The 12,440-nt window shown below is 38.5% G+C and overlaps 1 protein-coding gene and 1 long non-coding RNA gene across 4 annotated transcripts in view; both read right to left on the bottom strand.

Annotated features, from left to right (window-relative positions):
* Positions 1-592: 592 nt before the first annotated feature.
* znf410 (zinc finger protein 410) overlaps positions 593-12,440 on the bottom strand; it is a 24,993-nt gene continuing 13,145 nt past the window's right edge. For 2 of the 3 annotated variants that reach the window (XM_082147266.1, XM_082147265.1), the window contains exons 8-12: positions 8,212-8,393; positions 7,316-7,405; positions 1,843-1,938; positions 1,038-1,133; positions 593-721 (exon numbers count right to left, since the gene is read on the bottom strand). In XM_082147266.1, the coding sequence (XP_082003392.1) occupies positions 630-721; positions 1,038-1,133; positions 1,843-1,938; positions 7,316-7,405; positions 8,212-8,393 (556 nt within the window). In that variant the 3' untranslated portion in view covers positions 593-629. Of the gene's footprint in view, positions 722-1,037; positions 1,187-1,842; positions 1,939-7,315; positions 7,406-8,211; positions 8,394-12,440 lie in introns of those variants that run through there. The other variant, XM_082147267.1, reaches the window with a different exon arrangement.
* The window catches only part of LOC309482134, a 4,065-nt gene continuing 24 nt past the window's right edge, over positions 8,400-12,440 (bottom strand). Inside the window, exons 1-3 of the long non-coding RNA XR_014200215.1 lie at positions 12,290-12,440; positions 11,021-11,039; positions 8,400-9,441 (exon numbers count right to left, since the gene is read on the bottom strand). The exon at positions 12,290-12,440 is cut by the window's right edge and continues 24 nt beyond it. This is a non-coding gene — a long non-coding RNA (uncharacterized lncRNA). The remainder of the gene's footprint in view (positions 9,442-11,020; positions 11,040-12,289) is intronic.

The raw sequence follows: 12,440 nt of genomic DNA on the forward strand, positions 1-12,440 counted from the left end.
GTTATGTCATCGTCCAGCTCAGTTCAGTTCTCATATAATGCTGTCAATGCAGGAGAGCAATAATGTTGAATATTAAATTAAATGTGATTATGATGCTACATTTTATTCCAAATCCTGAAGAATATCTTTAATACATTTGGCTTTAATAAGATTTCCCCAAGAAATAAGCAGGAACAAACCTGGGGCTTCATTTATAAAAACTGTACAACAGTTGATGATGCAATAGTGGAACTTGCAAAAAAATTTCTAATAAATAGTAAAAGATTTTTAACTGAATGCAAACTCAAATAATTGATTTTAAGAATATGTACTTTTCCAAACAAAACACACAAAAAACTTGATTGTTTTGTCAAATAATGTAATAAACTGAAAAGCCCTGAGTCATAAAGGGACCTAAAGGCATTTCTTCATATGACAGATGTAATATTATATAAAATATTTCTTTATGGTCAGTTTGAGGCGTTTGAGACGCTCCCGTTCTTTATTGGTTTCTTGTTTAAGATTTTATATTTCCAGAACCGTTCCGTTCGCTTGAATATGAAATCTTTCTATTGACAAAATTTGATAAATAAACACATGAAATTGACAACGATGAGTTTCCTAAAATAGTTTATTTACAAAAACAAGGACTACAACAGCGCCACCACGTCATCACTGTAGGCGTGTGCTGTCGTCATGGTGACCAGGTCAGGAGGCGGAGTCAGAACCGGATCCGCCGAATCTGAAGTGAGACGACAATTCAACTCAATTCACATGTTGCTTACAGCGCTTTACACAACACACAGTTTCAAAGCAGCTTTACAGGAAGTGCATGAGTCCATATTACAGTTTACAGTGATCTGTCATCAGAGGAGACTGTCTAAGTTATGTATTTCAGATGTATTAATTTAAACAATGTAGTGATTTAAAGCAGAAACAATGAGCTCGTTGAAGTAATGAATACTTGTTTGTTAACATGATGATGACATTTAGAAGAATGTAGCATTGGTGTGTTGAAGCGTTCTCTCGTAATCAGAAGCTCATCGAGAGGACTGCACCTTGTGTTCGTAACATGCCGTGATGCAGACTCATGTTCACCATCGAGTCACTGCCGCCATCAGCCTCCAGCAAACTGCTGTGAGTGAGCGCTTCACCTGTCAATCACACAGAGACACGCCCCCTCAGACTGACATGAGCTCGTCACACACTGACACACACACACACACACACACACACAGGTTTTGGATCAGCAAGATTTTTAAAAATGTTTTTGAAAGAGTCTCTAACTCACCAAACCTGCGTTTATTTGATCAAAAATACAGTAAAACAGTGAAATATTATTATATGATTATTATCAGTGTTGAAAACATTTTTTTCAAAAGAACAGCATTTATTTGAAATAGAATCTTTTGCACCATTATACATGTCTTTACTGTCACTTTAATTTGTCCTTCATGAATAAAAGTATTGATTTCTCCCCCCCCAAAAAATGAAATATAAATTCTTACTGACCTCAAACCTTTGAACGGTAGAGTTTAATGTTACATAAGCTTCTATTTCAGATCAATGCTGTTCTATTCATCAAAGAAAGAGTAATGATGCTGAAAATTCAGCTTTGATCACAGGAATAAATTACACTTTACTATATATTCACATAGAAAACAGATGATTTACATTAGAATAATATTTCACTATTTTTACTGTATTTCTGATCAAATAAATGCAGGTTTGGTGAGCAGAAGAGACTCTTTCAGAAACATATATAATCTCACCGATCCAGAACTTCTGACTGGTAGTGTGTGCATGCATGAAACAGACGTCACACATGTATGATTATGGTTATGGTTATGAATATGATGTTACCGGTTTCTCTGCTGTGTCTCTTCTTCATGTGGACGTTCCTGCTTCCGCTCTGAGAGAATGTCTTCCCACAGATCGAGCAAACGTGAGGCTTCTCTCCTGTACAGACCCACTTATTAATCTCAGAGTTATTATCTGTGCATTACTTCAGTTATTATGTGCATTACTGCAGTTATTATGTGCATTACTGCAGTTATTATGTGCATTACTGCAGTTATTATCTGTGCATTACTGCAGTTATTATGTGCATTACTGCAGTTATTATCTGTGCATTACTGCAGTTATTATGTGCATTACTGCAGTTATTATGTGCATTACTTCAGTTATTATGTGCATTACTGCAGTTATTATGTGCATTACTGCAGTTATTATCTGTGCATTACTGCAGTTATTATGTGCATTACTGCAGTTATTATCTGTGCATTACTGCAGTTATTATGTGCATTACTGCAGTTATTATGTGCATTACTGCAGTTATTATGTGCATTACTGCAGTTATTATCTGTGCATTACTGCAGTTATTATGTGCATTACTGCAGTTATTATCTGTGCATTACTGCAGTTATTATGTGCATTACTGCAGTTATTATCTGTGCATTACTGCAGTTATTATCTGTGCATTACTGCAGTTATTATGTGCATTACTGCAGTTATTATCTGTGCATTACTGCAGTTATTATGTGCATTACTGCAGTTATTATGTGCATTACTGCAGTTATTATGTGCATTACTGCAGTTATTATCTGTGCATTACTGCAGTTATTATCTGTGCATTACTGCAGTTATTATCTGTGCATTACTGCAGTTATTATCTGTGCATTACTGCAGTTATTATGTGCATTACTGCAGTTATTATCTGTGCATTACTGCAGTTATTATGTGCATTACTGCAGTTATTATGTGCATTACTGCAGTTATTATCTGTGCATTACTGCAGTTATTATGTGCATTACTGCAGTTATTATCTGTGCATTACTGCAGTTATTATCTGTGCATTACTGCAGTTATTATCTGTGCATTACTGCAGTTATTATCTGTGCATTACTGCAGTTATTATGTGCATTACTGCAGTTATTATGTGCATTACTGCAGTTATTATCTGTGCATTACTGCAGTTATTATCTGTGCATTACTGCAGTTATTATGTGCATTACTGCAGTTATTATGTGCATTACTGCAGTTATTATCTGTGCATTACTGCAGTTATTATGTGCATTACTGCAGTTATTATGTGCATTACTGCAGTTATTATCTGTGCATTACTGCAGTTATTATGTGCATTACTGCAGTTATTATCTGTGCATTACTGCAGTTATTATGTGCATTACTGCAGTTATTATGTGCATTACTGCAGTTATTATGTGCATTACTGCAGTTATTATCTGTGCATTACTGCAGTTATTATGTGCATTACTGCAGTTATTATCTGTGCATTACTGCAGTTATTATGTGCATTACTGCAGTTATTATGTGCATTACTGCAGTTATTATCTGTGCATTACTGCAGTTATTATCTGTGCATTACTGCAGTTATTATCTGTGCATTACTGCAGTTATTATGTGCATTACTGCAGTTATTATCTGTGCATTACTGCAGTTATTATGTGCATTACTGCAGTTATTATCTGTGCATTACTGCAGTTATTATGTGCATTACTGCAGTTATTATGTGCATTACTGCAGTTATTATGTGCATTACTGCAGTTATTATGTGCATTACTGCAGTTATTATCTGTGCATTACTGCAGTTATTATGTGCATTACTGCAGTTATTATCTGTGCATTACTGCAGTTATTATGTGCATTACTGCAGTTATTATCTGTGCATTACTGCAGTTATTATGTGCATTACTGCAGTTATTATCTGTGCATTACTGCAGTTATTATCTGTGCATTACTGCAGTTATTATCTGTGCATTACTGCAGTTATTATCTGTGCATTACTGCAGTTATTATCTGTGCATTACTGCAGTTATTATGTGCATTACTGCAGTTATTATCTGTGCATTACTGCAGTTATTATGTGCATTACTGCAGTTATTATCTGTGCATTACTGCAGTTATTATGTGCATTACTGCAGTTATTATCTGTGCATTACTGCAGTTATTATGTGCATTACTGCAGTTATTATCTGTGCATTACTGCAGTTATTATGTGCATTACTGCAGTTATTATCTGTGCATTACTGCAGTTATTATGTGCATTACTGCAGTTATTATCTGTGCATTACTGCAGTTATTATCTGTGCATTACTGCAGTTATTATCTGTGCATTACTGCAGTTATTATCTGTGCATTACTGCAGTTATTATGTGCATTACTGCAGTTATTATGTGCATTACTGCAGTTATTATCTGTGCATTACTGCAGTTATTATCTGTGCATTACTGCAGTTATTATGTGCATTACTGCAGTTATTATGTGCATTACTGCAGTTATTATCTGTGCATTACTGCAGTTATTATGTGCATTACTGCAGTTATTATGTGCATTACTGCAGTTATTATCTGTGCATTACTGCAGTTATTATCTGTGCATTACTGCAGTTATTATGTGCATTACTGCAGTTATTATCTGTGCATTACTGCAGTTATTATGTGCATTACTGCAGTTATTATGTGCATTACTGCAGTTATTATGTGCATTACTGCAGTTATTATCTGTGCATTACTGCAGTTATTATGTGCATTACTGCAGTTATTATCTGTGCATTACTGCAGTTATTATGTGCATTACTGCAGTTATTATGTGCATTACTGCAGTTATTATCTGTGCATTACTGCAGTTATTATCTGTGCATTACTGCAGTTATTATCTGTGCATTACTGCAGTTATTATGTGCATTACTGCAGTTATTATCTGTGCATTACTGCAGTTATTATGTGCATTACTGCAGTTATTATCTGTGCATTACTGCAGTTATTATGTGCATTACTGCAGTTATTATGTGCATTACTGCAGTTATTATGTGCATTACTGCAGTTATTATGTGCATTACTGCAGTTATTATGTGCATTACTGCAGTTATTATGTGCATTACTGCAGTTATTATCTGTGCATTACTGCAGTTATTATCTGTGCATTACTGCAGTTATTATCTGTGCATTACTGCAGTTATTATGTGCATTACTGCAGTTATTATCTGTGCATTACTGCAGTTATTATGTGCATTACTGCAGTTATTATGTGCATTACTGCAGTTATTATGTGCATTACTGCAGTTATTATGTGCATTACTGCAGTTATTATCTGTGCATTACTGCAGTTATTATGTGCATTACTGCAGTTATTATCTGTGCATTACTGCAGTTATTATGTGCATTACTGCAGTTATTATCTGTGCATTACTGCAGTTATTATGTGCATTACTGCAGTTATTATCTGTGCATTACTGCAGTTATTATGTGCATTACTGCAGTTATTATGTGCATTACTGCAGTTATTATCTGTGCATTACTGCAGTTATTATGTGCATTACTGCAGTTATTATCTGTGCATTACTGCAGTTATTATGTGCATTACTGCAGTTATTATCTGTGCATTACTGCAGTTATTATGTGCATTACTGCAGTTATTATCTGTGCATTACTGCAGTTATTATCTGTGCATTACTGCAGTTATTATGTGCATTACTGCAGTTATTATCTGTGCATTACTGCAGTTATTATGTGCATTACTGCAGTTATTATCTGTGCATTACTGCAGTTATTATGTGCATTACTGCAGTTATTATGTGCATTACTGCAGTTATTATCTGTGCATTACTGCAGTTATTATCTGTGCATTACTGCAGTTATTATCTGTGCATTACTGCAGTTATTATGTGCATTACTGCAGTTATTATCTGTGCATTACTGCAGTTATTATGTGCATTACTGCAGTTATTATCTGTGCATTACTGCAGTTATTATGTGCATTACTGCAGTTATTATCTGTGCATTACTGCAGTTATTATGTGCATTACTGCAGTTATTATGTGCATTACTGCAGTTATTATCTGTGCATTACTGCAGTTATTATCTGTGCATTACTGCAGTTATTATCTGTGCATTACTGCAGTTATTATCTGTGCATTACTGCAGTTATTATCTGTGCATTACTGCAGTTATTATCTGTGCATTACTGCAGTTATTATCTGTGCATTACTGCAGTTATTATGTGCATTACTGCAGTTATTATCTGTGCATTACTTCAGTTATTATGTGCATTACTGCAGTTATTATGTGCATTACTGCAGTTATTATGTGCATTACTGCAGTTATTATCTGTGCATTACTGCAGTTATTATGTGCATTACTGCAGTTATTATGTGCATTACTGCAGTTATTATGTGCATTACTGCAGTTATTATCTGTGCATTACTGCAGTTATTATCTGTGCATTACTGCAGTTATTATGTGCATTACTGCAGTTATTATCTGTGCATTACTGCAGTTATTATGTGCATTACTTCAGTTATTATGTGCATTACTGCAGTTATTATCTGTGCATTACTGCAGTTATTATGTGCATTACTTCAGTTATTATGTGCATTACTGCAGTTATTATCTGTGCATTACTGCAGTTATTATCTGTGCATTACTGCAGTTATTATCTGTGCATTACTTCAGTTATTATGTGCATTACTTCAGTTATTATGTGCATTACTTCAGTTATTATGTGCATTACTGCAGTTATTATGTGCATTACTGCAGTTATTATCTGTGCATTACTGCAGTTATTATGTGCATTACTTCAGTTATTATGTGCATTACTTCAGTTATTATGTGCATTACTGCAGTTATTATGTGCATTACTTCAGTTATTATGTGCATTACTGCAGTTATTATCTGTGCATTACTGCAGTTATTATGTGCATTACTTCAGTTATTATGTGCATTACTTCAGTTATTATGTGCATTACTTCAGTTATTATCTGTGCATTACTTCAGTTATTATGTGCATTACTGCAGTTATTATGTGCATTACTGCAGTTATTATCTGTGCATTACTGCAGTTATTATGTGCATTACTTCAGTTATTATGTGCATTACTGCAGTTATTATCTGTGCATTACTGCAGTTATTATCTGTGCATTACTGCAGTTATTATGTGCATTACTGCAGTTATTATCTGTGCATTACTGCAGTTATTATGTGCATTACTTCAGTTATTATGTGCATTACTTCAGTTATTATCTGTGCATTACTTCAGTTATTATGTGCATTACTGCAGTTATTATGTGCATTACTGCAGTTATTATCTGTGCATTACTGCAGTTATTATGTGCATTACTTCAGTTATTATGTGCATTACTGCAGTTATTATGTGCATTACTTCAGTTATTATGTGCATTACTGCAGTTATTATGTGCAATCCGATTTATTTCCACATGAAAACAACTGAATCAAACTGATATTGTTCACAGTCATCAACACTACAATTACAAACATATGATCCTAAAACTAAGGTAATGCATGAAGTCATGTGAGCGTACCGGAGTGTACGAGCATGTGTTTGCGCAGACTGGAATATTCCGCGAAGGATCGTCCGCAACTGTCCACGTCACACAGGAACGGCTTTTCTCCTGAAAACACCATCAATGATGTGAAGCATTACTTACAATATTTACAATAACACTAACAAAAATTATTACTTGTAAGCATAGACTGGAATAATCAAGATTTGTTAATGTTTTAGAACTTCTGCTCACCAAGGCTGTGCGAAACATACAGTAAAACTAAATATATTTCTATGTGAATATATAGTAAAGTGTAATTTATTCCTGTGATCATCATTATTACTCCAGTCTTCAGTGTCACATGATCCTTCACAAATCTAACTTTTGTATAGGAAATCTATCATTTTGATTGATTCTTCATTCTATGAGACATACAGTCAAACCAACATGTATTCAGACATCTTCATCATTTCTCACATTATCAGTTTATTCACTATAGGTAGAAATAGGTAGACTATATAGAAATGGTGATAAAATATGAGCAGAACTCAGAGTTATGAACTCAGTTGATATTTGACTGGTTTTGTCCGTCCTTCTGTTAGACTGTCTCACACATGAATTATGTTGAATATCTGTCAGCTGTTAAATTTAACTACACAATTAGATAATACCAGTTTAGCTCAACCAATCACCCAGCAATGCTTCATTTTGTTCAGTCTGTGTGTAAAAAGAGCATTAGCAATTAAAGAAAACACACTTCAGCAAAACGTGATCAGCTCAAAGGTTCGGAATCGCACACACTAGTAAAAAAAATATCAAAAATTATATCTGGTGTCTGAATAAGTTTTGGTTTGACTGTATAAATAAACATCCTCATGTATGAATATAATAATGCTGCGTGTGTGTGTGTGTGTGTGTGTGTGTGTGTGTACCAGTGTGTGTGCGTCTGTGGTTCTTCAGGTTCCCAGCAGTGGTGAATCTCTTCCCACAGTTCTTCTCGCTGCAGATGAAGGGTTTCTCTCCGTTGTGGATCCTCATGTGAACCTGAAGCCTCTGAAGAACATAGAAACTCTTCCCACAACCCTCGGCTCCACAGCGGAACGTGCGGTCATTCCTGAAACACACACACACACACTCTCTACAGCTGGAAATATATCAGAAACACACGAAATCAAAAAAAATATTTTGGAATATTGCAGTGTTTATTATAAATTATTTATCGGTGCACATCATTATTGTGTTAATAATCTTGAATCAGAATCAGTTCCTCTTTAGCATCTCTTTTCTTCTCTGATGATGTGGGCGGGGCAACCTGTCACTCACATGAGATCAGCCAATAGCAAACCACAACCATCCAATCAATTCCCCACAGACACAATCAAGCCCCGCCCACATTTGTTCTAGTTCCTGAAGCGTTTCATTCAGATATACGGAACAATAGAGGAAGAAAAGATGATCACAACTTCCCTTTCATATATACATTCATCCTTAAACCCTGCAGAACACGTGTTTTCATCTTATAAAAGAGCACCTGCTTTAAACGAGTCAGTTTCATTTCACCCCAAAAACAAAATATATTTTCATAAATAAAATAAAGCCTGTTTCATAATTATAAAGATTTTTATTTTGCATTGTGATGTTATTTTTATGAAAATTAAATATATCAAAACGAAATCTTGTTCTCATTACTGTAAGATATTTTTTAAATCAATCAGCATCAGGGTGCAACAAGATTACATATGTGATTTACAAGTAAAAAAAAAAAAAATTGATTGGAGTCATAACTTACAAAGTCATAATGCATGTTCAAAAATATATTAGAATGCAATTCATACAAACAGTGACTATAAAACATCTCTTCTAAAAAATTTTTTTAAATTAATTAAACTTAAAAAGTCAAAATGTTTTAGAAAATGAGCACCAAAAAAGGCTAAAATATTATGTAAACACAAACTTTTATTTTGGATGCGATTAATAGTCGCCCAGCACAAAAAAATATATTTAAACACTTTGTGTTATGGTGAGGTTGGTGTTTCTGCATTACAGTAATGAGATCTGGGAATGAACGCATTTAATTCTCCTCAATGATCCTAAAAAAGGCTTCTTTTTCTTTCTGCAAAATATAACTGACTGCTTTTGTGTTTGAAACATTTGGTGCGTTACTGTGAGCGCGTGTGTGTTACATGTGAGCGAGCATGTTACCTATAAGCGTGTGTTACCTGTGAGCGTGCGTGTTACCCGTGAGCGTGCGTGTTACCTGTGAGTGCGCGTGTTACCTGTGAGCGCGCGTGCGTGTTACCTGTGAGCGTGCGTGTTACCTGTGAGTGCGCGTGTTACCTGTGAGCGCGCGTGTTACCTGTGAGTGCGCGTGTTACCTGTGAGCGTGCGTGTTACCTGTGAGTGCGCGTGTTACCTGTGAGCGCGCGTGTTACCTTTGAGCGTGCGTGCGTGTTACCTGTGAGCGTGCGTGTTACCTGTGAGTGCGCGTGTTACCTGTGAGCGTGCGTGTTACCTGTGAGCGTGCGTGTTACCTGTGAGCGCGCGTGTTACCTTTGAGCGTGCGTGCGTGTTACCTGTGAGCGTGCGTGTTACCTGTGAGTGCGCGTGTTACCTGTGAGCGCGCGTGTTACCTGTGAGCGTGCGTGCGTGTTACCTGTGAGCGTGCGTGTTACCTGTGAGTGCGCGTGTTACCTGTGAGCGCGCGTGTTACCTTTGAGCGTGCGTGCGTGTTACCTGTGAGAGCGCGTGTTACCTGTGAGCGCGCGTGTTACCTTTGAGCGTGCGTACGTGTTACCTGTGAGTGCGCGTTACCTGTGAGCGCGCGTGTTACCTGTGAGCGTGCGCGTTACCCGTGAGCGCGCGTTACCCGTGAGCGTGCGTGTTACCCGTGAGCGCATGTTACATGTGAGCGTGCGTGTTACCTGTGAGCGTGCCTGCGTGTTACCTGTGAGCGTGCGTGTTACCCGTGAGCGCATGTTACATGTGAGCGTGCGTGTTACCTGTGAGCGTGCGTGTTACCTGTGAGCGCGCATGTTACCTGTGAGCGCGCGTGTTACCTTTGAGCGTGCGTGCGTGTTACCTGTGAGTGCGCGTGTTACCTGTGAGCGCGCGTTACCTGTGAGCGTGCGTGTTACCTTTGAGCGTGCGTGCGTGTTACCTGTGAGTGCGCGTGTTACCTTTGAGCGTGCGTGCGTGTTACCTGTGAGTGCGCGTGTTACCTGTGAGTGCGCGTGTTACCTGTGAGCGCGCGTGTTACCTGTGAGCGTGCGCGTTACCCGTGAGCGCGCGTTACCCGTGAGCGTGCGTGTTACCCGTGAGCGCTCGTGCGTGTTACCTGTGAGCGCGCGTGTTACCTGTGAGCGCGCGTGTTACCTTTGAGCGTGCGTGCGTGTTACCTGTGAGTGCGCGTGTTACCTGTGAGTGCGCGTGTTACCTGTGAGCGCGCGTGTTACCTGTGAGCGCGCGTGTTACCTGTGAGTGCGCGTGTTACCTGTGAGCGTGCGTGTTACCTGTGAGCGCGCGTGTTACCTGTGAGCGTGCGCGTTACCCGTGAGCGCGCGTTACCTGTGAGCGTGCGTGCGTGTTACCCGTGAGCGCGCGTGTTACCTGTGAGCGTGCGTGCGTGTTACCTGTGAGCGCGCGTGTTACCCGTGAGCGCATGTTACATGTGAGCGCGCGTGTTACCCGTGAGCGCATGTTACATGTGAGCGTGCGTGTTACATGTGAGCGCGTGTGTGTTACCTGTGAGTGCGTGTGTTACCTGTGAGCGCGTGCGTGTTACCTGTGAGCGCGAGCGTGTTACCTGTGAGCGTGTCAAGTCAAGTCAAGTTTATTTGTATAGCGCTTTTCACAATACAGATTGTATCAAAGCAACTTCACAGTATTAAATTTAAATAATACAACAAAGTTTATTTCAAGAGGAATTTATTGATTGATAAAATTAAATTAAATATCCCCAAAATATCCCCAACTGAGCAAGCCAAAGGCAACAGTGGCAAGGAACCGAAAAACTCCATCAAGTGACCTAATGGTGTCCTAAAACTCCATCAGGTGACCTAATGGAGAAAAAAAAACCTTGGGAGAACCCAGGCTCAGTCGGGGGCCAGTTCTCCTCTGGCATTTATGAGCTAGAGGCCGGATTGTAGTTTGAACTGTGGGATTATATGAATGCCTGGCTGAAGAGATGCGACTTTAATCTAGTTTTAAACTGGGAGAGCGAGTCTGAGCAACGAACAGTATCAGGAAGACTATTCCAGAGTTTTGGAGCCAAATGTGAAAATGCTCTCCCTCCTTTGGTGGTTCTGAATATCCTAGGTATGACCAAAAGCCTTGAATTTAGTGATCTTAAAGAGCGCGATGGATTATAGGGCGATAGAAGATCCGTTAAATAGACTGGAGCTAAGCCGTTTAGGGCTTTATAAGTCAGTAGCAATACCTTGTAATTAATACGGAACTTTATAGGTAACCAATGCAGTGATGATAAAATCGGTGTTATATGATCATATTTTCTTGATCTCGTAAGAACTCTAGCGGCGGCATTTTGGACTAACTGTAGCTTGTTTATTGAGGATGCAGGACAACCAGCTAATAAGGCATTACAGTAATCCAGTCTCGAGGTCATGAATGCATGAACTAACTTTTCTGCATCAGAAACTGATAGCATATTACGTAGCTTAGCAATGTTTCTAAGGTGGAAAAAGGCTGTTTTTGTAACATATGAAATATGATTTTCAAAAGACAGGTTGCAATCGAGTATAACACCCAGGTCTTTTACTGTAGCGGATAAAGTAACAGGACATCCTATGATGTTAAAGTTGTATTGTGCGAGGTTTTGCGTGTGCGTGTTACCTGTGAGCGTGTGCGTGTTACCTGTGAGTGCGTGCGTTATCTGTGAGCGCGTGCGTGTTACCTGTGAGTGTGTGCGTGTTACCTGTGAGCGCGTGTGTGTTACCTGTGAGCGTGTGCGTGTTACCTGTGAGCGTGTGTGTTACCTGTGAGCGTGTGTGTTACCTGTGAGCGCGTGTGTGTTATCTGTGAGCGCGTGTGTGTTACCTGTGAGCGCGTGTGTGTTACCTGTGAGTGCGTGTGTTACCTGTGAGCGCGTGTGTGTTACCTGTGAGTGCGTGTGTTACCTGTGAGCGCCCGTGTGTTACCTGTGAGT

This window comes from Leuciscus leuciscus (genome assembly GCF_965113295.1).
Source record: "Leuciscus leuciscus genome assembly, chromosome: 19".
Lineage (NCBI taxonomy): Eukaryota > Metazoa > Chordata > Actinopteri > Cypriniformes > Leuciscidae > Leuciscus > Leuciscus leuciscus.